The sequence below is a fragment of the Neovison vison genome, chromosome 7 (genome assembly GCF_020171115.1).
Source record: "Neovison vison isolate M4711 chromosome 7, ASM_NN_V1, whole genome shotgun sequence".
NCBI lineage: Eukaryota > Metazoa > Chordata > Mammalia > Carnivora > Mustelidae > Neogale > Neogale vison.
In genome coordinates, this window is record NC_058097.1 from 51865099 (window position 1) to 51890122 (window position 25024).

Sequence of the window (25024 nt, forward strand, 5' to 3'; positions counted from 1 at the left end):
CCAGCAACGCAAACTTTAAAAGCTCTGTATGGCCAATTGCTCTTCTTGCTGAACTTATGTAAATAATTAAAACAAGCTTGTTAAAATTGGACTTGTTTTGTCAACAAATTGGTCTTGATTTGGCTAGCTCTAAAAAAAAATGAGGGAATTATGTTTCAATATCCCACTTCTACACATGCTAAATCTAGTTCTGATTGTCTTTAAAAGGAAGTGGCGGGGGGGTGGGAGATTGGGGTACCAGGTGGTGGGTATTATAGAGGACACGGATTGCATGGAGCACTGGGTGTGGTGAAAAAATAATGAATACTGTTTTTCTGAAAATAAATTAATTAATAAAAAAAAAGTTGTTTGCCTAAGCTAGACAACTTGAGGTAAACTTCAGAAAAATTGACACAGTAGTTTTGGTTGCTTCTTTGGTGGGATTCCCAGGACTTCCAGTAGGACTACCACAGAAAATAAGCAAAACAGAATGTTTACCCAGCAGGACTCTAAATGATTCTTCCCAGATGTCAGATGAACTTAACCAAAAAGGCCACAAACCTCCTAGTCAAGTTTTCAACAAAAAACCTGCCCTAAAAATCCTGGGTGGCAACCCTTTGGGTCTCTCACTCTAGAGAGCTTTTCCTTCCCTTTCTGTTCTCACGTTCTCACTTAATGAACTTTTCCTTCACTTCACCCTTTTGGGTGCATGAGCATCATTCTTTGACTCTGGGAGACAAGAACCCTGCAATCCTGCAACATTGCTGTTGTAATGAACCTTGCCCTTAAAAGACCATGAACTTAATGGTCGTGTGTTACCATGTTGTGTGTGTCCTGACTGCTCCACTGGCCTGCCTCTCCCCATCTCTCTCCCTCTTTTTGGATAACCCTAGTGTTTGAGACACAACAATGTCGAAATTGGGCTCATTAATACTCCAACAATGGCCTCTCTGTTCAAGTGAAAGGAAGAGTCACTTACGTCTTTTACTTTAAATTGAAAGCTAGAAGTGAGGATACTGGGGAAGGCATGAAGAACGCTGACATAGCCCAAAGCCAGGCCTCCTGCTCCGGGTTATCTAAGTTGTGAATTCAATGGAAAGTTCTTGAAGGAAATGAAAAGTGCTATTCTGGGGAACATATGGACAGTAAGAAAGAGAAACACCCTTATTGCTGATGGGGAGAGAGTTTAATGACCTGGATGGAAGATCAAAGCAGCCCCAACATTCCCTTGAGCCAAAGCCTCATCCAGAGCAAGGCCCTGACTCTCTTCCATTTTCTGTTGGCTGAGAGAGGTGTGGGGGCTGCATAGGACAAGTCTGAAGCTAGCAGAGGTTGGTTCGTGAGGTTTAAGGAACAAAGCCCTCTCCATAACAAAGATGCAAGGTGGTGTGTGCAAAATGAAACTCTTCTTCCTTCTCATTTTATGTGTTTTTTTCCTCCAGTTTTTTGTCCCACTGTGTTGCTGCAAATTCTTCTGTGGATTCCAGATGTCTCCCAGAGCTGGCTTTGTTTGTGGATAGCTGCGTATTTGTGATTTTCATCACAAATGGCCGGAGGCTGGGTCTCCTCCAGCACCATCTTGGTGATACCATGTCTCTGATCTGGGAGTTGTTTCTGTATCTCTTATATTTGCACATACAGAGTTTTATATAAAATAAAACATGTTTTCAACTTCATGATCTTTTCCGGGTCTCTCTCCCAAGTGCCTACCATTACTGGAAACACTTTAACTGATGTATTTCTATTGAATGGACAATAAACTATTTTGGTTATCGTGTGGAGATATAATGGCTAACATTTATCTGCAAGTTCTTCCAACTTAGTTGGATACATTTTTCTTTTCTTTTCACAGGGAGATAAACACACCAGCTGATAAATGGGAAAAGATACATTTAAGGAAGAGATCCAGGAGATGTCTTCTGACAGATCCCGGAGATGCTGTCTGACATGGAGAAGGTATGTATCTACCCTTTGAGAGCTCTTGATGGCTTTGATTCCTCTATATCTCATTATTGCTGCAGAAAATTCTGAGTTCTGTGGCCTTTATGATTTATTTTTCCTTTAAATAAAGGCTCTGCTTACAGTTTTACTTATTCACACAATCTCATCATTCCAGAAGGGAAACACCTTCCTGGGCACCTAGATGTATTAATTAGACTTCTTCTCTCCATCGTGGGGTAATATGACCTTGACTCTGACCACACAACTTAATACCTGAGCACATGCGAGTCTATGGATGTTCCTCCAGCTCTTTCTCTGACACCATGGCCATGCTTTTGACCAACCCATGGCACCAGGCAAGCCCACTAAGCTCCATCCATTAGTCCTTCTGCTCCTCCCCATCAACATGCTTTCAGAGGCTCATGTCTCATCTGTGACCAATTCATGCACGCTTTTGCGTTGTCTTAGAACTTGCAATAAATGAAGTGGACCAAAGATTCAGCTACTATGGCGTGTGTAGTATTCCCACAGGCCAGAGAATAAGGAGGAGATTATTTCTCCAGGAACACTATGTTTTCCAGTTTGGGTACTAAGTAATATTACCTTTCTGTGATTAATCACTACAAGGATTTGTGTTATATCCTTATTCAAAAGTTGGAAAACTAATACTTAACACAGAGCATGAAGCCACAATTTTGCCCCGAGTGTTAAGTTCTAGGAAATGGCTTTGCCAGATTGTGGATTCTTGTCTCTTTGGTCTCTGTAGTCACGACCAACTCACACTAAAGAGCTGTTGCTTTGGGGGAAGTATAGTTCATCCAGTGTCATGTAACTTTATAAAAGTTCCCTCCTGTTTAGGATGAGTGAAGGTTAGCACGAGAGTCAGGGACTTCTCACACCCCTTACGTTACTAGTACACGATATTGTTATACAAGTTATGTACGGGTCTGTAGCCAGTCTTCGCAGGTATTACATATAGATGTGATGGACTTAAAGGGCTGAAAGTCCGGTGAGGCATGCCTCCCGAGATGACATCACTGTCTGCTGCGCAGGGACAGAGGAAGGGTTAACAGTGTGATGTATGTGGATCCCGGGGCGAACATCAGAGAATGCCTCTCTGAAGATGGAACATCCAATTTGTGCTATGTCCTCTCCATCACAGCAAGGAGACCGTCCCACAACCAAATTCTTTGCGCACAATCAAATTACAAATCCCTTGTGTCTTCCCAGGCTGTGCGGGTGGTGCTGCTTTGGAAGCAAAGAGGAACCAGCCCGAGAGCTCAACTACATGTCAGGTCGGGGATGGAAGGCCGTGCTCCCTTTGTCTTCTCTTAGCCTGCCCTTTCCACGCTCTGACAGGTAAGGGACAGATAATCAGTAGGGAAAAATGGAAGATTTTGGATCTTGTTCTTCTCTCTCTTGTCCCTCTGTCTCATAGAGACTCATGAAAAGCAAAGACGTTTAGATTATTTGCATAAAACCAGCATATTTATTTTTCTTTTTCATCATTATAACTTTTAATTTTGAGATAGTTTAAGACTCATGGGAAGTAGCAAAAAAATACAGAAGTGACAAAAATGTACATTCAACCCAGCGTCCCCTGTTGGTAACACCTTTTACATTAGTAGTCATTGTCAGGGTCAGGAAATTGATTTGACTCAGTACTATTTACTCCGATACAGATTTTGATCAAGGTAATATTTGTCGGGCTGGAAAATGCTGCTGCTGAACACAAGAATTCCTCAGTCTTGCTTTGTCTATCCACCCTTTCTCAAAGACCCACTTCATCTGGTTGAGGCGGTGGGAGATAATCAATGCCTGTGTCTAGTCAGCTGGACTATAGTAGGTGATCAAGGTCAGAGCTATCAATAACATTCTTGCCATGATAGGTATATTTCATGTCCAGGGCGTTTGATATGGAAACTGGCCATTTGTCATGTTTGGGTGCTTGCGATAGGGCTAGTTCAAGTGAGGAGCTGATTTCTGAATTTAATTACTTAAAAAGTAAATTTAAATAGGTTCGTGGGGCTAGTAGCTATCATGTTACACAGTGCAGGTGTTGGCCCAAAGGACACTCTCTGGCTCCTAACCCCAATCTTGATCCCAGCCAGCCCAGAGAGACCAGAGACCAGCTCTCAAGCGTGAAGAAGAAAGTACCTAGCTTAGGGCTTTCCAGTTCCATATCTGGATGAGGATCCCCAGTGGAAGAAGAAAACAAGACCGATATCCATAATTTCCTTCCCTCTTAGCATCCTCATGGGTCCCTCACCACGTGGAGGCAGGAGGCAGGGAAGAGCATTAGTACTATGTGGGTCCTTACAACACATACATAATCTCACTGATGTCCTGGAATTTCAATCACAATAGGGTCCCATTTTCTTGGGAACCAATGAAGGGTGAGGGCAGAATATAAGCTAGGAATCTTCTCTTTTCCCAAAAATTCTCAACAAGGTCTTCTAGGTCAATAGCCTATTAGGAAACAATACCTTACAGCAGGTTCTAGATGTTGAGAATCGACTGAGTTCTGCTTCCCCGGGATGGAGAGAGCAATGTGGAGTGGGACATAGAGACACAACTGAATCCACTATAATGAGGGTGAGATGGAGTCATGGGGGCTTGAGAGAAGGTTTCCCTAAAGACAAAGCATGGGGTCTAGGGCTTTTAATGAACATGAAGTCATGCTACAGAGACTGTCCTGTCACCAGAGTGCCACCACGCTGTATTCCTAACACAACTTCCCTTCTGTTTTCCAGTGGATATTGTGAAGAATCTCTAAGCAGTACTTTTAAGACGTCAAACAACAGCTCCCAGGTTTGTCCTTCTTCAGAATCTGAAGAACTGTTAACAGGAGAGCCAACACTGCATATCCCTCCTGGACTTCTGTCTTGGTATGGCCAAAAGGAAAGACGGTTTAAAAAAAATACATATTTAGGGCGCGTGGGTGGCTCAGTGGGTTATGCTGCCACCTTTGGCTCAGGTTATGATCTCAGGGTCCTGGGATCGAGCCCTGCATTGGGCTCCCTGCTCAGTGGGGAGCCTGCTTCCCCCTTTCTCTCTGCCTGCCTCTCTGCCTACTTGTGATCTCTGTCTGTCAAATAAATGAATAAAATATTAAAAAAAACCACTAGTAACTTACAACTGCCACACAGACAAAAGAACAAATGGTCCACAAAACATTCTCCTTTCTTTCTGAAGATTTTACAATGCATTGCTATCATTCACCAGTCTTCTACTATTAAACTTAAATGGCCAACTGACACAAACAGTTCTGAGACATTTCTTCCACCACTGATTAAGACGGGGGAGGCTGGTATTAGAGATAATATTCATTTAGCTTTCTTTCTGTTATTTATTTATTTATTTTTAATGTTTTATTTATTTATTTATTTGACAGACAGTGATCACAAGTAGGCAGAGAGGCAGGCAGAGAGAGAGGAGGAGGCAGGCTCCCTGCTGAGCAGAGAGCCCGATGTGGGACTCGATCCCAGGACCCTGGGATGACCTGAGCTGAATGCAGAGGCTTTAACCCACTGAGCCACCCCGATGCCCCTACCTTTCTTTTTTTAAAAAGATCTTTATTTGTTTATTTGACAAAGAGAGACACATCAAGAGAGGGAACACAAGCAGGGGGAGTCAAAGAGGGAGAAGCAGGCTTCCTGCAGAGTAGGGAGCTTGATGCGGGGCTTGGTCCCAGGACTCTGGGATCATGACCTGAGCCAAGGGCAGATGCTTAACACCTGGGTCACCCAGGTGCCCCTTCATTTAGCTTTCTGAGCTTTCTGGGCAGACTTGGTGACCTTGCCCACTCCGGCTGCCTTCTTGTCCACTGCTTTGATGACACTCACAACAACCATTGGTCTCATGCATGAACAGCAAAACAGCCCAAAGGAGGATAATCAGAGAAGCTCTCAACATGCACAGGTTTGCCAAGAACCATATCAACAATGGCAGTATCACCAGATTTCAAGAACTTGGGACCATCTTCCAGCTTTTTTCCAGAATGATGATCTATCTTCTCCTTCAGCTCAGCAAGCTTGCAAGCAGTGTGAGCTGTGTGACAGTCCAGCACAGGTGCAAATCCAGCACTGATGGGCCTGGATGGTTCAGGATAATCACCTGAGTCAGGAAGCCAGCTGCTTCCATGAGTGGGTCATTTTTGCTGTCACCAGCCACATCGCCACGACGAACATCTTTGACAGATACATTCTTGACATTGAAGCCCACATTGTCCTCAGGAAGAGCCTCACTCAAAGCTTCATGATGCATTTCAACAAACTTGACTTTAGTTGTAACATTGACTAGAGCAAAGGTGGCCACCATGCCAGGTCATCACTTGGCCTACAGGCACAGTACCAACACCATCAATTTTATGGACGTCCTGGAGAGGCAGATGCAAGGGCTTGTCAGTTGGACAAGTTGGTGGCAGAATGCAAGTGGAAGTTCAGCTTCCACTGGCGTTCCCATGTTTATGGGTGACTTTCCAACCCTTGAACCATGGCGTGTTAGCACTTGACTCTAGCATGTTGTCACCATTCCAACCAGAAACTGGTGCAAATGCTACGTGTTGGGGTTGTAGCCAATTTTTTAAAAAAGATTTTATTTATTTATTTGACAGACAAAGATCACAAGCAGGCAGAGAAGCAGGCAGAGAGAGAGGAGGAAGCAGGCTCCCTGCTGAGCAGAGAGCCCAATGTGGGGCTCGATCCTAGGACTCTGGGATCATGACCTGAGCCAAAGGCAGAGGCTTTAACCCACTGAGCCACCCAGGTGCCCCTGTAGCCAATTTTCTTAATGTGTAGTTGCTGACTTCCTTAATGATTTCCTCGTATCTCTTCTGGCTGTAGAGTAGCTCAGTGGAAACCATTTTGTTAACACCAACAATTAGTTGTTTTACACCCAGTGTTTAAGCCAGAAGGTGTTTGTTTAAGGATGTTTAAGCCATGCTCACGGGTCTGCCCATTCCTGGAAATACCTGCTTCAAATTCACCAACACCACCAGCAACAATCAAGACAGCACAGTCAGCCTGAGATGTGCCTGTAGTCATGTTTTTGGATAAAGTCTCTGTGTCCTGGAGCATCAGCGGTGGTCACATAATACTTGCTGGTCTTGAATTTCCACAGGGAGGTATCAATGGTGATACCACATTCAAGTTCAGCTTTCAGTTTTCAGAACCAGGCATACTTGAAGGAGCCCTTTCCCATTTCAGCAGCCTCCTTCTCAAATTTTTCGATAGTTCTTTTGTCAATTCCATCACATTTATAGATCAGATGACCAGTAGCGATAGACTTGCCTGAATCTATGTGTCCAATGATGATGATGTTGATGTGAATCCTTTCCTTTCCCATTTTGCTTTTAGGTGGAGTGGTGGTTTTCATGACACTCGTGCTCTGGTGGTAACCTCATTGAGAAGAAGGTAATTGAATGTTTAAATGGCCCTTCCTGGCTAGTGGCCTCTAGCTTGTAATCACATCCCCTTTACTTATTTATTTATTTACTTTGGTGAACTGATTACTTTTTTGGGATTTTATTTTTTAAGTAATTTCCACACCCAAAATGGGGCTCAAACACATGACCCCAAGATCAAGAGCCACATGTTCCAATGACTGAGCCAGTCAGTCTCCCTTCTGAACTGATTTCTAATATTTTCTTTATTTTTGAAATGCAAGGGTCCCAGGGAGTAGCAAATCAGCAGACCAGGAATCTTCACAGACACAAGAATCAGGTAATTGTCTAATATAGAGATGAAGCCAGGGGTGTGTAGTGGGCTGATGGAAATGTCCTGTGTTTTTATGGGGAGAAGACAGTTTGAAGTCTTTGGGGGTAGTAACAATCAAAAGCAATTTTTCCTTAGCTCTAACACCATCCTCCCTACAACTTAAATGGGAATACGAAGTACTTGTCATCGTGGATAAAATGTCTGGAATAGATTCCATATTCTAAACACTATTAGGGACATTTTACATATTCCCTTTTTGTTATCTAAGGAACTCTGTGAATGCATCGTCTAGACTCTGTGTCAAGACAAATAAAGCAAACTTAGAGGAGAGAAGTCTTCCAGGTGAGGTGTGACAGCATAGGATTGTGTTTGGGTTAATTAAAAGGGGCTTGTTTTCTTTTACCCTGATCCATGCTAAGACTTCAAAACATAAGCAATGTGTGCTTAAGGATCTTGATCCTTTGTGACATTTGTACTTTGACAGGCTTTGGGCTGGGAGACATTCCTACTGTATGAGTGTTCTAGGGCTGCCATAACAAGATACCCCAGATGAAGGGACTTAAATAAAAGAAGTTAATTTTGTCATCATTCTAGAGGCCAGAAGTCTCAGATCAAGGTGCTGGGAGATTTGGTCTCTGATGAAGGCTCTTCTCCTGGCTTCTCCCTGGGTCCCCACATGGCCTTTCCTCTGTGTATCCAGAGAGAGAGAGAGAGAGAGAGAGAGAGAGAGAGAGAGAGAGAGATCTAGTGTCTCTTCCTTTTCATATAAGGACACAAGGACACCAGTCCTCTTGGATTAAGAGTTCTTTCTTTTGACCTCATTTCAGCATTAGGACTTTCTTACATGCTCCATCTTCAAATTCAGCACTATACCAGCTGATGTTCACTGGGTTGGAAAAATTTACCTGACTTGACTGTCGTAGATCCTGTCATTACACACTCCACTTCTAAGTGCTCATGGTTGGAAAGTGTCCCACTTGGTGTGAAGTAGTTTGAAAGCCACCTGAGATTCTGGAGAGCAGGGCACTGGTGTTGGCAGTGTCCTGGTGCTCAGCTCAGCTCCTGTGCTTACCAGCCACGAGGTTGGGGGAAGCTCATCTGTGTTCACATGAACGGCTGACACCGTATGCTATTTTCTGGAGGTGCCACACAGCTAGTACCAAGATTCAGAGCAGTTCTATAAGGTGCGGGTAGCATTTGTCTATCTGAGAAAAAAAGTCTCAGAGTGGTTAGGTAACCGTCTGAGACTTTTCCTTTTTCCTATCCAAAATCCCTACTCTCTGCCAAATGAGATTCCATCATATTTAATTCTTGATAAACCAATTTTCTCCGAGCACAGTATTTCAGAGACTTCTATCATCCAGGGTACAGATATTTGTTCTATGCAAATCATCCTCACCCAGAGTCTGAGCAGAAAGAATGGTATCCGGGAGCACATCCGTAGAGGGTCTCTAAGTGCTGCTGGGAAGACTCTCCCAGTTGGGTGGTGGAAACGCTGGGGGAACCAGAGGATGGTCTGCAGTGCCTTGGGTTGGATGGCAGTGAACACTAGGGTGAAGAGTTGTGACTTTCCTTCTTTCATGCTTGCTCCTTTTACGGACTTGTGTTCCTCTGCCAGCATCAGGTGTTAGCTGCTGTTTGGGACCATGTAGAAATTTAGTTGCTGTGGTTCCTGCCCTAGGTGAATACTGCTCCCCAACAAAGCCATCCAGCCTCACTTCCTTCTTAAATTTGGGGGTTCAGTTTCAGTAGTGACCAAGAACATTCTTGTGCCTCTCTTTGTCTGGATTCCAAGACCAAAGCCCTTGTTCTCCCTCCACACTCTTCTCTCTGATATCTGGATTCCCAACAGCACATGTGTAATTCAAAATCCAGAACGCCTTTAGGCCATGCCTTTTCCAAAAAATCCAATCTGACACGTACAATGTGTATTTTTCAGAAGAGACTTGCTTGGAAGAGGAGACACTAGTGCCCCTCGAGGCTCCTAAACTCTTTTCTGGGGTTGGACCAGCTTGTCATAGTTATCAGTTTCTGGGACCTGAAGGAAATGTGGATATTGAGTTGATTGATGAGAGTGCAAACAGATACAGGTAAGAACTGAAGATGTTGGTTGTTTCAATACAATTCTCCCATAAAGGAAGTATGTGCTGTGTGATACTTACATGTACACACCTACATGATAAGGTATGCGATTCACCCCTTCAACACTGGAAATTTTGTCAGGATTTTCTGATCCTATGCACTGAGCTGGTGTTTTAATTTCACCACATGTAGAATATAGAGAAAGTGGGGCCCTCAGAGCATCATTAACTCGCCAGAGTGTTCTAATGTGGTGAAAGCCACAGAAGGGTCTTGAAATTTGCTCCACCACAACATCACGTCCCTCTGCACCTTCGTTTTGTAATTAAAGACCCAGGGAGCCTGGGTGGCTCAGTCGATTACGGTCCGTCTTTGGCTAAGGTCATGATCCAGAGGTCCTGGGTCAAGCTCCAGTTCAGGCTCCCTGCTCAGCTTCTCCCTCTCCCTCTGCTGCTCCCCCGGCTCATGCTCTCTCACTCACTCTCTCTGAAATACATAAATAAAATCTAAAAAAGAAAAATCAAAGTCCTGGTCTTCTCCCAGCATGACTATCACTCTGGCTCCTTTCAGCGTCCACTTCCCCATGGCTGGCTTCTATCTGTGGCCAGCGACACGCCTCGGATTCTTGGTAACAGCAGCAGTGACCGTGAGGATAGCGTTGGATTCTTGGAGTCTACACATGAACTTACAGCACGAGAAACAGTGGATGGTGGCAGGCCCACTGTTTGATATCTCCGTGGAACCTGAGGGGGTCATCGCTGAAATCCACCTCCCTCACATCATCTCCTTGCCAGGTAAGGAAGGGAGAGGGGGCTGTGGGGCTGGTGGGGAACTTGTCTGATGCCCTTTTTCATTGTCCTACAGCAAATGAGGTCGATATGTCTTGGTTCCACGTTGCCCATTTTAAGGATGAAGGTATGGTCCTAGAGCCACCAGCCCGAGTGGAGTCTTTCTATGCTGTCCTGGAAAACCCCAGCTTCTCTCTGATGGGAATTCTGCTGAGATTGGCTAGTGGGGCTCGTGTTTCAGTCCCCATCACTTCCACGGCACTGCTCTATTATCACTTCTACCCCAAAGATACTAAATTTCACCTGTATCTTATCCCCAGTGACTCCTTGCTAACGAAGGTAAGGTTGGCAGATTTGGAGAAGTGAGAATTACCCATCCGCTTACAACCTTGGACCTTGTGCTTCTGTTTCTTTTATTTTCTTTCTTTCTTTCTTTCTCTTTTAAGATTTTGTTTATTTGCAGGAGAGAGAAAGTGAGAGAGAAAGAGAGACTGAGAGAGATAGAGAGAGCACAAGAAGGGGGAGGAGTGTCAGGCAGAAGGAGAAGCTAGCTCCCTGCTGAGCAAGGAGGTGGATGGAGGACTCCATCCAGGACCCTGGGATCATGACCTGAGCTGAAGGTAGACGCTTAACCGACTGAGCATCGTTTATGCTCACATGAAACTCATGTTTCAGCATTGGACACCCTTCCTTTAAATGGATCTATGGATTTCTTTTAACATGAATCAAATATGCAGATAAATGAATCGCTCCCTAATTTTTGCAGTGAACACAGCATGTGTGCAGCACCCAGATGGAGAAGTGGACATCACCAGCTTCTTTCCCCTTCCTGCCCCGACCTGATCTGTACCCACCAAGAGTATTTAGTAACTGGACTGATAAGAGCATCTTCTGTAGTTGTTTTTGACTGCAATTCTTGCTTGTTTTTTTTTTTATATTTTTTTAAAGATTTTATTTATTTATTTATTTATTTATTTTTAAAAGATTTTATTTATTTTTATTTATTTATCGGGGGGGGAGAGCGAACACAGGCAGACAGAATGGCAGGCAGAGGCAGAGGGAGAAGCAGGCTCCCCGCCGAGCAAGGAGCCCGATGTGGGACTCGATCCCAGGACGCCGGGATCATGACCCGAGCCGAAGGCAGCTGCTTAACCAACTGAGCCACCCAGATCACAAGTAGACAGAGAGGCAGGCAGAGAGAGAGAGAGAGGGAAGCAGGCTTTCCGCTGAGCAGAGAGCCCGATGCGGGACTCGATCCCAGGAGCCTGAGATCATGACCTGAGCCGAAGGCAGCGGCTTAACCCACTGAGCCACCCAGGCGCCCCAATTCTTGCTTGTTAATTCCAGAAAGTGTGTATCGAGCTATAGCTGAGACTTGTCGAATGTTATTATTATTTTGTTATTTGAGTTCTATTCTGTATCATGGGTGGATCCTCAGAGAGCTCTGAGGTCTCTTCTGTTCTGCTTCTGGGTCTCTCTGGAGTGACGTCACTGCTGTATTGCTTGCTGGTGGGCAGGTGGCTCTCACCTCATGGAGCAGGAGCCTCCTGATGGAGGGAAGTCGTCTCTACTCTCGTCCCTCATAGACGCAGCTGCAGACAGCAATGGTCCTCTGTCGAGGCACAAGGAGGAAACCTCTTTGTCCCCGGATTTGAGGAACACTTAGGCTATCCCTGCCACATTATACAAAGAAAAATCAAATTCTACAGAGATTTGTAATAAAAAGAAATCCTTTGTGGGGGGAGCAATTTGTAGCTCAGTTGGTTAAGTGTGTGACCTTTGATTTTGGCTCAGGTCATGATCTCAGGGTCTTGAGATGGAGCCCAGAGTTGGGCTCTGTGCTGAGTTTGGAGCCTGTTGAAGACACTCTCTCCATCTTCCTCTGCCCATTCTGCCCCACCAAGGAAAAAACAAACAAACAAACAAACAAAAATGAAAGAAATCCCTAGCTCTGAGATAACCAGCAGAAAATTTTATTAATACACTTCTCTCGTGCACCAAGCTGGGGCAATTGGAGGAACATGCAGCTGTGGATCTCAGAGCTGTGAGTTTGCTCCCCACGTTGTGTACAGAGATTACTTAAAAATAAAATCTTTTTTTAAAATTTATTTTTTATTTTCAGCATAACAGTATTCATTATTTTTGCACCACACCCAGTGCTCCATGCAACCCGTGCCCTCTATAATACCCACCACCTGGAACCCCGACCTCCCATCCCCGGCCCCTTCAAAACCCTCAGATTGTTTTTCAGAGTCCATATTCTCTCATGGTTCACCTCCCCTTCCAGTTTCCCCCAACTCCCTTCTCCTCTCTTTCTCCCCATGTCCTCCATGATATTTGTTATGATCCACAAATAAGTGAAACCGTATGATAACTAACTCTCTCTTCTTGACTTATTTCACTCAGCATAATCTCTTCCAGACCCGTCCATGTTGCTACAAAAGTTGGGTATTCGTCAATCTTAAAAAAAAAAAATCCCTCATGTCCAGAGGCCTATGTTTACTTTTAGCTTTGCTCCCTGATTTCCTTCTGCTGCTTCTTCCTCAGGCAATAGATGAAGAAGAAACTAAGTTTCACGGTGTGCGTCTGCAGACCTCACCCCCCATGGAACCCCTGAATTTTGGTTCCCGTTATATTGTGTCCGGTTCAGCTCACCTGGAAATAATGCCTGAGGTCAGTAGAATTTGAATGTAATTCAAATTTCACTCGGGTTTCAAAATATTTTGTCCTTTTTTTTTTTTTTTTTTTTAAAAAAAAGGAAGACTAGGGGAGGGTTAATAGCTCACGTGATTATTCTCTGAACCATATCCTGATAGGATCTCGGCTACCTTTCTTTCCATGGAATAATACTAATTCCTAAAATTGTAAATTTAAAAGATTGTTGACCATTCTCCTTTGGTCTCCCCTCAACCAGCCACAATACTGTATAGGAAATGGCTAATATTTCAGTGACCAGTTCACTGCAGGCAAACAGGCCTTTCTACTCCCGCCCTCAATGCCATGATAGTTTAACTCAAGTGCTGTGCTTCTTCTAGGAGTTGAAATTATCCTACAGGAGTCCTGGGGAAATCCAGGTGTTCTCTAAAGTCTTTGCTGGGAAGATGGAGGAACCAATCATACTTGAAGTTACAGACAAAAGACACAAGACTTTGGTCTGGCGCACTTTGGTGAAGCCAGGTAGGTAAAAATATGAAGTTTAAATTTGGGGGGATAAAAACAAATTATGCACCTCTTTTCTGTGTTGTAGTGAAGTGTGTCAGAGGAGAGGTCTTTTTATGGTCCCATCCCGGAGAAGAAAATAAATCTACTGCCAGCCTAGAGTCCATGTTGAGTTGAAACAAAAGTGTAGACACTGGTCAAGTTTGCCTGGTATAGGGATGGCTGTTGCTATCAAAAACTGGATGCTCTCATACGTAGGAGGCAGTGAACAGGAAATGCTAATTATAAGAATCAGAAGGAACAGAAAGTCAATTTAATTCTATGTCCTGGTCAATTTTATAGTTGTTTTCATACATAGAGCTAATCAGCTGCTGAAGGAAGGACGCAGAATTGATCAGAACTTCAAAGAACAGCAGGGCTTTTTGAAAGACCATGTGGAAGGCTTCATGGTAAACAGACTCTAGTGACTTTCCCAAATGGTGGCTCCAATCGGCAAATCTCCCACCAACGTATATGTGTGTTCAACGTATAAATTTTGCACCATCACAATCCCAGTATTAAAGGGTTTAAAGAACATCATCACTTATTGTCAAAACCTACTCGCTTCATGATGGTATTTCGTGTCTAAAATACATTTGCCTGAAGGATGATTTATGTAGAACAGTGTGATAATGTTATCATAGCTTTCACATTTCCTCACATATTGGCTTAGAAATAGAAATAGAATATTCGAAAAACTGTTACTTCCTCTGATTTATTTCCTGGGTGGGCAGTGAGTGACCTTCTACTTAATTGGGTTCCATTAGGTATATCAATGTTCCAATGGGATCCTTAACCCAGGAAATGGAATCAAACTATTTTAAAGCATTGCATCAAAGACCAGAGGGGCACCCGGCTGGCTCAGTCAGAAAAGCCTGTGCTTCTTGATCTCAGAGTTGGGAGTCTGAGCACCATGTTGGGTGTAGAGATTACAAGAAACAACACCACCTAAAAAAGAAAGAAAGAAAGAAAGAAAGAAAGAAAGAAAGAAAGAAAGAAAGAAAGAAAGAAAAACTAAGTAAGGTAAATGGTTCATTTTCCAACTTTTCCTTCTTTCCTAGTGGAGCTCCAGTTTTGTGCTGCATCACCACCTTCTCCCTTCTCAGGTGAGTGCAGTGTCCACACCAAACATCAGGAGGTTTTGAGGGGTGTGAGGTGGCTCAGTGAGGGATCCTACCTTCTCTTCACTTACAGAGACTGAGTGCTGTTGGACATAAAGAAGGAGTCTGAGCCACTTGAGCAAATTCATGGGAGGGTTTAATAAGCAGACTCTGAGCATGCAACCATGTCTTATTGGGGAAAATATCTTGCATCTGAGGAAGTCTCAGTGAAAGTAGTTCTATATGGCTGGAGATGAAACTTTAGAGGGACGGAGGACACATGAGACCAGAGGCAGGCAAGAAACAGAAGTTGAAAGTAAAAGGGTGATGGCTGAACTCTTTTGGTCCTCAGGCTGAAGGCAAAGGGGGACTTAGGAAAGGTGGGTAGCAATGCACTCACTGTTCTGAACAGTGTGGATGGCTGTGGGTGCGGAATGGACAGGAAGTGGGAGCCGGGTTAGGAGGCTGTTGTGAAAATTCAGAACAGGGATTAGCTGGGAATTGGTTAAGGTTATTGGAGTTGATAGGTAACAGAGAAAGAAATTATTCAAAGTAAGGAGCCAAGGGGCACCTGGCTGGCTCAGTCAGAAGAACATGTGACTCTTAATATTGTGTAGTTGTGCGTTCAAGCCATGACTTGGAGTAGAGATTACTAAAAATAAATAAAGAAATAAAGCCTTTTGAAAATAAAAGAAAAATAAAACAAAAGTCAAGATTCAGAGGACTGCATTCTGCCTTCTGTGCTGTTGGCTTTGATTGTCAGTTTCCACACAGTAAAAGTGACAGGCCTCCTGTCCCAAAACAGATCATCCAGGAGGAGAAAGAGAACATCCTCTGATCCCTCTTACTCCTCAGGTGTTACACTGGCTTGAAATGGCACAAACCCACTTCCTGGCCAGTTGGTGTTATGGTCAGGGGGCCCAGAGAGGCAGATGAGCTACAGAAAATTAGACCTCAAGCCTGGAGTTGCAGTTGGGTTCAAACCCATCCACAGATACAGTTAGGAATGACGTAAAGATGATTTCACAAAGGAAATTGAAAGGTTTTATGTAGGTGGTGAGTGTGTAGCACCAAGAAGACGTTTCTACCCTTCCTCTTCTACAAGCTCTAGAGCGAGAGCTACCTGGTGTCAGAAGGATGAAACCCACCCTCATGTGCTCTCTCTAGAACACCCTTCAGAGGGACGCCTGAGTGGCTCAGTTGGTTGGACGACTGCCTTCGGCTCAGGTCATGATCCTGGAGTCCCGGGATCGAGTCCCGCATCGGGCTCCCAGCTCCACGGGGAGCCTGCTTCTCTCTCTGACCTTCTCCTTGTTCATGCTCTCTCTCACTGTCTCTCTCTCAAATAAATAAATAAAATCTTTAAAAAAAAAGTTTAAAAAAAAAAAAAGAACACCCTTCAGAAGCTGCTGCCAGCCCACGTCTTGAGTCAGATCTTCATTCTGGCCAGCATGCACTGTGAAGCCTGACATCTCTCTCCCCGTCTTTGCCCTTTGGCCTGGTGACATCTTGTATTTAATACCAGAATCCTACTCCTCAAAATCTTCCTCTGATACTAACTCTTCTGTGAAGACTGCTTGAAAGTCTAGTCATCCTCTCCTTTCTGAGCCAAGGGCTATGGTTGCATTTTTCTCCTATGGAATTATGGTGACAAAAATGATCATGGTGACAAATGCAGCTTATGGAATGCCTGTTGCTTGGCAAATATTCAGGGTACATATATGTGTGCTTATACTCATCACTTCTGTCTAGTCCTGTCAATGAACTTTGGCTGGCTTCCGCAGAAAAGCATGGAGGAGCATTAGAGTGAACATGGCAGTAGTAGCTGTCCTGTATGGAATGTAGCCTGAGACAGACACACCCCCCACACTCATGGGGTTTCTATTCCAGCAGGTGAAAACAGTGAAGGTGATTTCCCAGTGCTTATCAAAATACAGTTGTGATACAACTAATTTTCCAAAGGAAAATTAGAGGGAATTATGAGAGGATAAGATGGGTAGTTCAGATCTAAACTTGAGGGAGTTGAAAAGTTTCTGCGTACACCATGGAGAGAGGACAAAAGTGAAGTTTATGTCCGTTGAAGAAGATTTAATAGAAACTGCTAAAGAAATGGGCGGGGTGAGAACAGTTGAGGCAGCAAGAATAGGTTAAGTTGAGCATCTTTCTGCGAGAGGAACTTTATTCATTCAAATTGAGGAGTCACGGAATGAGCACCTCCAATAACTTGACTTTTTTTTTTAAGATTTTATTTATTTGACAGAGAGAGAGACAGAGAGACAGAGAGACAGAGAGAGAAGGAACACAAGCAGGGGGAGTGGGAGAGGGAGAAGCAGGCTTCCTGCTGAGCAGGGAGCGCAATGCCAGGCCCGATCCCAGGAGGCTGGGATCATGACCTGAACTGAAGGCAGACACCCAATGACTGAGCCATCCAGACGCCCCTCCAATGACTTTTCAATAGAAACACCAAGACTTCACAGAAATTACATCATTAAATTAAGCTATTCGTTTATGGCGGCATATGGCATTGATGATCTGAGCTACTGTGTTTAGAACAAGAGTTCTAGATGCATGAGTTGTACATAGAAAGCAATCATGTTTTTGGGCACCTGGGTGACTCAGTGGGGTTAAGCATACAATTCTTTTTTTTTTAAATTAACATGTAGTATGTTATTTGCTTTTGGGTACAGGTCTGTGAATCATCAGTCTTACACAATTCGCAACATTCATCATAGCACATACCCTCCCCAAGAGCCATAACCCAGCCACTCTATCCCTCCCCCGACCTCCCAGCAACCCTCAGTTTGTTTCCTGAGATTAAGAGTCTCTTATGGTTTGTCTTCCTCCCAGCCCCATCTTGTTTCATTTTTTCCACACTCTGGCCCCCATAACCCCCCATCTTGCCTCTCAAATTCCTCATATAAGAGAGATCATATGATAATTGTCTCTGACTGACTTATTTCGCTTAACACAATACCCTCTAGTTCTATCCACATCGTTGCAAATGGCAAGATTTGGGGCTTTTTGATGGCTGCATAGTATTCCATTGTATGTATGAACCACGTCTTCTTTTTTTTTTTTTAAAAATTATTATTTATTTATTTATTTTCAGAAAAACAGTATTCATTATTTTTTCACCACACCCAGTGCTCCATGCAAGACGTGCCCTCTATAATACCCACCACATGGTACCCCAACCTCCCACCCCCCCGCCACTTCAAACCCCTCAGATTGTTTTTCAGAGTCCATAGTCTTTCATGGTTCACCTCCCCTTCCAATTTACCCAAATTCCCTACTCCTCTCTAACACCCCTTGTCCTCCATGCTATTTGTTATGCTCCACAAATAAGTGAAACCATATGATAATTGACTCTCTCTGCTTGACTTATTTCACTCAGCATAATCTCTTCCAGTCCCGTCCATATTGCTACAAAAGTTGGGTATTCATCCTTTCTGATGGAGGCATAATACTCCATAGTGTATATGGACCACATCTTCCTTATCCATTCATCCGTTGAATGGCATCTTGGTTCTTTCCATAGTTTGGCGACCGTGGCCATTGCTGCTATAAACATTGGGGTACAGATGGCCCTTCTTTTCACGACATCTGTGTCTTTGGGGTAAATACCCAGGAGTGCAATTGCAGGGTCATAGGGAAGCTCTATTTTTAATTTCTTGAGGAATCTCCACACTGTTCTCCAAAGAGGCTGCACCAACTTGCATTCCCACCAACAGTGGAAGAGGGTTCCCCTTTCTCCACATCCTCTCCAACACATGTTGTTTCCCGTTTTGTTAATTTTGGCCATTCTAACTGTGAACCACATCTTCTTTATCCATTCATCCATTGATGGACATCTGGGTTCTTTCCATAATTTGGCTATTGTGGACTTTGCTGCTATATAAAAAAAAAGCCATTTACTAAATGTAGGTTATATTTTGATCTATTAGAAGAAACTGTATCCCAAAATTTTAAAGAAAGAAAAACCTATATGTATACTAAAAATAAGGCTAAATACAATGAAGGAACAGAACATGACTATAACAATGAAAATTTAAAAAGATTTTTGAAAAGGTATTGATGAGATAAAATAGTTAAAAAACATTAAAATAGGAAAGAGGAAAAATTTAAAAAATTGTAATTTAAAAAAATTTAACCTTGAAAGACTGAAGAATCATGGGGAAAAAAGTAATGAATTCTATGTGTTGCTTTCCCCTAGCTCAGTGATCTCCGTGTGTCGTTTCTCAGTTCTCAGTCATCGGTGAACTTGGTTTTGGCTGGATGTTCTTGCTGATCTTCTAGGGGAGGGGCCTGTTGCCATGATTCTCAAATGTCTTTGCCAGAGGTGGCATTGCACCGCCTGTGGCAGTGGCCAGGCTAAGCAATCTGCTAAGGTTCGCGCTTGGAGTTTTGTTCCCTGAATGCTTTCTATACTGCTTTGGAGGACGGGAATGAAAATGGCAGCCTCCCAGTCTCCCGCCAGAGGAGTCGAGAGCTTGGGTCCCACTCAGTGCACCCTCAGAGAAAAGCAATCAATCACTACTGTCTCCCTGGCCTCTGGCTGCACTCTGAGCTCACCTGTCTTTTGACCGAGCATTTCTATCTTGGGCGCCTGGCCCCATTTGGAGTCTCCAAAACCAGCAGATTCCTGCCATGCCCCATGCTACTCCTCCCAGAGGAAGAAGGAGGGGTCTCCCTAGCTCTGCCACTTATGGGGTCCCTGCTTGAAGAGCAGTGGTCCAACTGTGCTGTGGATCATGGTTTAAGGTAACCCCAAGCTGAAAGTCCCTCCTCAGCTCCATCTCTGTTGCGACTTCCCTGTTCTGATACTGGGGACTCTGTCACACTCAGATAACCCTGGTCTTTCTGTGACTCCGTGGGTCCTAGACCACACTGTCCCTTTGAGGGCTCCACCCCCCACTTAGCCTCTGGGGCGATGACCCTCAGTGGAGCAGACTTCTAAAAGTTCCAATTTCATGCTCTGCTGCTCTACTACTTGCAGGGAATCAGCGCCCCCAACCCCAACCCCAGTCTCTTCTCATCACTTCAGATTCACTTCTCCACATGTCCTACCTTCCAGAAAGTGGTCAATTTTCTGTTCCTAGAATTGCTGCTTCTCTCCTCTTTGATCTCCTTTTGAGTTTGTAGGTGTTTTGGTAACTATCTAGCTGAACTCCTGGGACCTGATGATATTTAGTCTCCTACTCCTCAACCATCTTGCTCCTCCCCACCAAGCATCCAGCTCTTGATTTTGGCTCAGGTCATGATCTCAGGGTTGTGAGCCCCACATCAGACTCTGCACTGGGCATGGATCTTGCTTAAATCTCTCTCTCTCTCTCCCTCTGCCTTTTTCCCCCAGCTCATGCTCATTCTGTCCCTCTCTCAAAAAAAAACAAAAACCCAAAAGCCAATCTGCCAAGGTCACACAGGAATTATATGCAGGCACCAAACAGTACTCTGAGTCAGCATGAAATACCCTCTTTCCAGTGCTTCTGGTCCTTCTGTGTTGTACTTTGCCAGCTAAATCCCTTTCTACTAGTTTATTGGAAGGCTCTTGAGAGTAGGGAGCTAGTCTACTGCACCTAGACCTCTGGTATCATGCGTACCAATGTATGAACTTCAAGATTGTTAGAAGGATGAATAGATGAATGTAGAACAAGATAGAGCTGTCTTTAGGGTTCCAGTGAAAACCAGAAAGTAAAGAAGAGGAGGTGCTCAAAGTTTAGGAAGGAGGGGATGGGATTGAAGAAGAGGGATCATTGAGTTTCCCTAAATTCATAGACCCTGAGAACAGACTGCATATCTTGGGTCCCTTGGGATAGGACTGCATAGGCTGTGTGTGTGTAAGATCTGGGCAACATGCAAAACACAATGAACAACATCTCCACACAGAATATGTCTTTAAGGAGTGCCTGGGTGGCTCAGTCAGTTAAGTGTCTGACTCTTGATCTCAGTTCAGCTCTTGACTCAGGGTCATGGGTTCAAGCCCCATGTTGAGATCTATATTGGCTCTGGAGCCTAAGAAAGAAAGAAAGGAAGAAAGAAGTAAAGAGAAATAGATAGATTATATTAAGCTGGACATAGGTCCTGTACACCTTAAATGATCTGTCCTTTTCTGAGTCTGCAACTCTTTTCTTGTGTCCAGCTGAGGCCTTTATGAAGGAGAACCACCGGCACTTGCAGGCCAGGCTGGGGGACCTGAGCGGAGTACTAGATGATCTTCAGGACAGTGAGGTCTTCACTGAGGAAGAGAAGGAGCTGGTGCAGCAGTTGCCAACACGGCAGAGGAAGAATGAGACCCTGCTGAGGATGGTGGAGAAGAAAGGGCCCCAGGCCCTGGAGATATTCTTCAGAAGCCTTCAGCAAAGAGATCCTTACCTGATGTCCTACCTCAGCCAGCAGAATTTACAACAGTGACTCAGTCCGATACTCAGGAAGAGACAATCCCGTGTTCTGCACTGAAAATGGATAAACAGGCGTGCTTGGGTGGCTCAGTTGTTTAAACGTCTGATTCTTGATTTCAACTTGGGGTCATGAGATTGTGCCTTATGTTGGGCTCTGCACTCAGCTCGGAGTTTGCTTGAGATCCTTTCCCTCTGCTTCTCCTCCCACTCTCTCTCTCAAATAAATTAAATCAATCTTAAAGAAAAAAAGAACGAAAATGGATAAATGGATATGTGATCATTGAGTTCAGTGTTCAAGACAAAAGTGGTTAGTAACACCCAGCCATCACACAGGTTTTATTGAGGACTGATGTGTAACTACACAGATATCTATTTCTGTATCCTCATATCTTCCCCTCAACAAAATCTCAAGAGAGTAGGAATAATCATACTAAATATTTTTTAAGCCGGATTTAAAAAAAAATTCCCAGTTCACCCATTGACCTATTTCTTGGAAATCTGGGCAGAGGAAGGCAAGTCCAGGTGTGGTTATGATTGACAGGGCCCAGGGAGACCAAGTCTCCTGAGTCACATGAGAAGCAATTCTAGTGAACATTATATCTGAGCTGTTACCTGCTCACAGTGAAATCTAGAAAGGCTTACAAAACTCCCTGTTGAGGGCATTCATGACATTCACAAATTTTGATTTTTTAAAAAAATACACTGTGTCTTTAACATTTTATCTGTTGCTATTTCTACTAGGATGATGAAGTCCTTTGAGGGAATAGAGCTCAGGAGCAGAAGCAAATGCCAAAGTTGGCAGAAAACCTTTGGTCTCTGGTATATAGGCTGGTACCAGGAATGGGCACATTCTGGGTCACACAACTTCATGGAACAGCTCTGTGGATCGCAGAGGCGGAGTATGGATGAATGGTGTCCACAGAAGCAGTGTGGGGGAAAAGGAGGAGCATCCAGCTGGTTGTGAGAGAGGCCCTCTTGGCAGGTATGTCACAGAAATAGGCAGAGCCTGCCACTGGGGTTCTGCCATTGGACCCTACCATTTTGTGTGCATCCCAGCTACCTTTGGACCAGTGTTTGCGTGATATAAGTAATGCTATCCTCTGACTTTGAGCCCAGTTATTTCCTTGTATTTGAAGTGTTTGTGGAAGACAGCCTAGAGTTGGGTCAGTTGGCTTTTGTTATTTGTTTGTTTATTTATTTATTTATTTGACAGAGAGAGATCACAAGTAAGCAGAGAGGCAGGCAGAGGGAGAGAGAGAAGAGGAAGCAGGCTCCCCACTGAGCAAAGAACCCGGTGTGGGGCTCAATCCCAGGACCCTGAGATCATGACCTGAGCCGAAGGCAGAAGCTTAACCCACTGAGCCACCCAGGCGCCCCGGCTTTTGTTTTTTTAACTCATTTTGAAAATCTGTTAAGTGGTATGTTCAGCTATTTACATTTAACAGAATTCTTGAAAGGTTAGGAGTTAGCCCAAGTCAGCCATTTTAGTATCTGTTTTCTGTTTATTCTCTCTTGGTTTGCGTACCCATCTTTCCTTTTGGCTTTTTAAGGGCTTATTTAAAGAGTTTTTAGTATTCCACCTTAATTTATCTATTTTGTTTTCTTTGGCTTTGTGGTTGTGTATTTTTTAGTGATTGTGTTAGAGATGAAAAGATACCTCCAGAATGCATTGGTCCTCATATCCATAGTGTGCTAATTAAAGTGGAATCTAGAAACCTTAGCACCATTTTGACCGTGGTACACTTTATGACCCCGTTGTTTTCAATATTATCTCTGTATATAATAAGGTCTTAATCAGAAAAATGTTTTAATGTTTTTCCCCTCTTTTTTTAAGAAAGAGTTTATTTGTTTATTTTAGAGAGAGATTCAGAGAGAGCATGGGGGTGTGGAGAGCAGAGAGAGAGGACGAGGGAGTGAGAATGTCAGCCAGACTCTGTGCTGAGTATGGAGTCCAAGGCAGGGCTCAATCTCTTGACTCTGAGATCATGACCTGAGCTGAAATCAAGAGTCAGATGATTAAGCAGCTGAGACCTCCAGATGTCCCTGTTTTTCACTTTCAATCGCTGAGTATGTTTTAAGGACCCATAAGGAGTATCATCGATGATACGTGCCCTGATATATACCATTTTTGTGGATCCTCCTGTAATCCTCGTATTCCTAATTTCATTGAACTTCCTTTGGTGATTCTTTTTTTTAAACTTCTTTATTTTTGTTAGCAATTTCTACACCCAAAGTGGGGTGCAACTTTCAACCCTGAAGTCAAGACTTGCAGGCTCTACTGACTGAACCAACCAGGCATGCCCACAATTTTTTTAAATGCAGATCTCCTGACTATGGATTCACTTAACTTTCCCTCATCTGAAGATGTCTTTATGTTACTTTCATTCCTGAAAGAAATTTTTGCTGGTTATAGAGACAGTTCTTTTCTTCAGCCATTTATTTCTTGTTCCCGTGGTTCATCATGTGGACTCTGCTGTCATTCAAATTGTTTCCCTACATGTAATGTATCATTTTTCTGTCTGTTTTCAAGATTTGTTTTCTTTGTGTTTAGTATTCAGCAATTGGATTATGGTAGATCTGGGTATGGATTTATTTGGATTTGTGCTCTTTGAAATTCATTCACTTTCTTAAATTTGTTGGCTTATATTTTTTCACCAAACTTGAAAGGTCACAAATATTTCTTTAAATATGTATATTGAATATATATAAATATACACATATATACATATATGTGTGTATATATATACACACATATATACACATATACATATATATATACACACACATACATACATACACGCAGGGACACATTTTTTTGTGTGTGAAGTATGCGCCTCCCCAATGTGGAACCAAACATGGGGCTTGGCTTCAACTCATGATAGAGACACAGACCTCAGCTGAAATCAAGAGTTAGACACTTAGCTGACTGAGCTAACTAGGTGTCCCTAAGTATATTTTTTTCAATCTGCATTTTTTTTTCTTTTCTCCTTCTGGGATTCTGATGGTATGAATGTTAGATTTTTGTTGTTGCCTCATAGTTCTCTGAGATTTCATTATTTTCCTATTGTTTCCTCTTCCCATTGTTCTGATTGCATAACAATTTTTGATTCCTTTTAAAAAGATTCTTTAAAGATTTCTTTGATTAAAAAAAGATTTATCTTATCCACTTATTTATTTAGAGAGAGAGTGAGCATGAGTGGGGGAGATATTGAGGGAGATGGAGAGAGAAAATCTCAAGCAGATTCCATGTTGAGTGCTGAGCCTGACTTGGGATCCCACGGCCCTGAGATCATGACCTGAGTAGAAATCAAGAGTCAGATCCAGTTGACCTAGCCATCCAGGAACCCCAAACTTACTGATTTCAAGTTCATTTTTTCTGTCGTCTGTCATCTGTGTTCTTCTAGTGAGTCCATTCTCTGAATTTTAATTTTTAGTTTTTGTATTTTTCAGTTTGGTTGCTCTATTTGGTTGCTCTATTTTCTATCTTTTTTCCCTCTCTACTTTCCATTTTCCATCACTATTCTATTTCCACATTTTCCATGTCATATATTCTATTTTGCACATATTTTCCTATTGTGCAAGTGTGTTTGTGGTTGCTTGTTAGAACAGTTTTAGAGCATTTCCTGTAACATCTTTGTCAGGTAATCCCCAAATCTGTGTCATCTCATTATCTGATGTCTATTGATTGTTATTTTCCATGCGAGTGGAGACTTTTGTGGCTCGTCCTCATATTTTGAGTAAATTTGGTTTGTATCCTGGACATTTGAATGTTATGTTATGAGACAGTGGGTCTTGTTTATGTGCAATGAAGAATGTGGATTTTT

At 43.3% G+C, this 25024-nt stretch overlaps 1 protein-coding gene across 1 annotated transcript; it reads left to right on the plus strand.

Annotated features, from left to right (window-relative positions):
- Positions 1 to 1855: 1855 nt before the first annotated feature.
- LOC122913883 (caspase recruitment domain-containing protein 8-like) lies at positions 1856 to 21213 on the plus strand. The gene is made up of 12 exons (XM_044260527.1): positions 1856 to 1935; positions 3151 to 3279; positions 4674 to 4808; positions 7278 to 7334; positions 7588 to 7643; positions 9577 to 9727; positions 10287 to 10510; positions 10581 to 10843; positions 13052 to 13177; positions 13540 to 13681; positions 14764 to 14808; positions 20942 to 21213. Exons 1-12 carry the CDS (start codon positions 1856 to 1858, stop codon positions 21211 to 21213), a joined length of 1680 nt encoding a protein of 559 aa, XP_044116462.1.
- The last annotated feature ends 3811 nt before the right edge of the window (positions 21214 to 25024 follow it).

Bases quoted from the DNA above. Each gene is read 5' to 3' on its own strand.
- LOC122913883 (XM_044260527.1), top strand. From the start codon at position 1,856: ATGGGAAAAGATACATTTAAGGAAGAGATCCAGGAGATGTCTTCTGAC. The intron at 4,809-7,277 runs GTATGGCCAAAA...TTTTGCTTTTAG, and splicing joins CCTCCTGGACTTCTGTCTTG to GTGGAGTGGTGGTTTTCATG. The intron at 7,644-9,576 runs GTAATTGTCTAA...TGTATTTTTCAG, and splicing joins TTCACAGACACAAGAATCAG to AAGAGACTTGCTTGGAAGAG.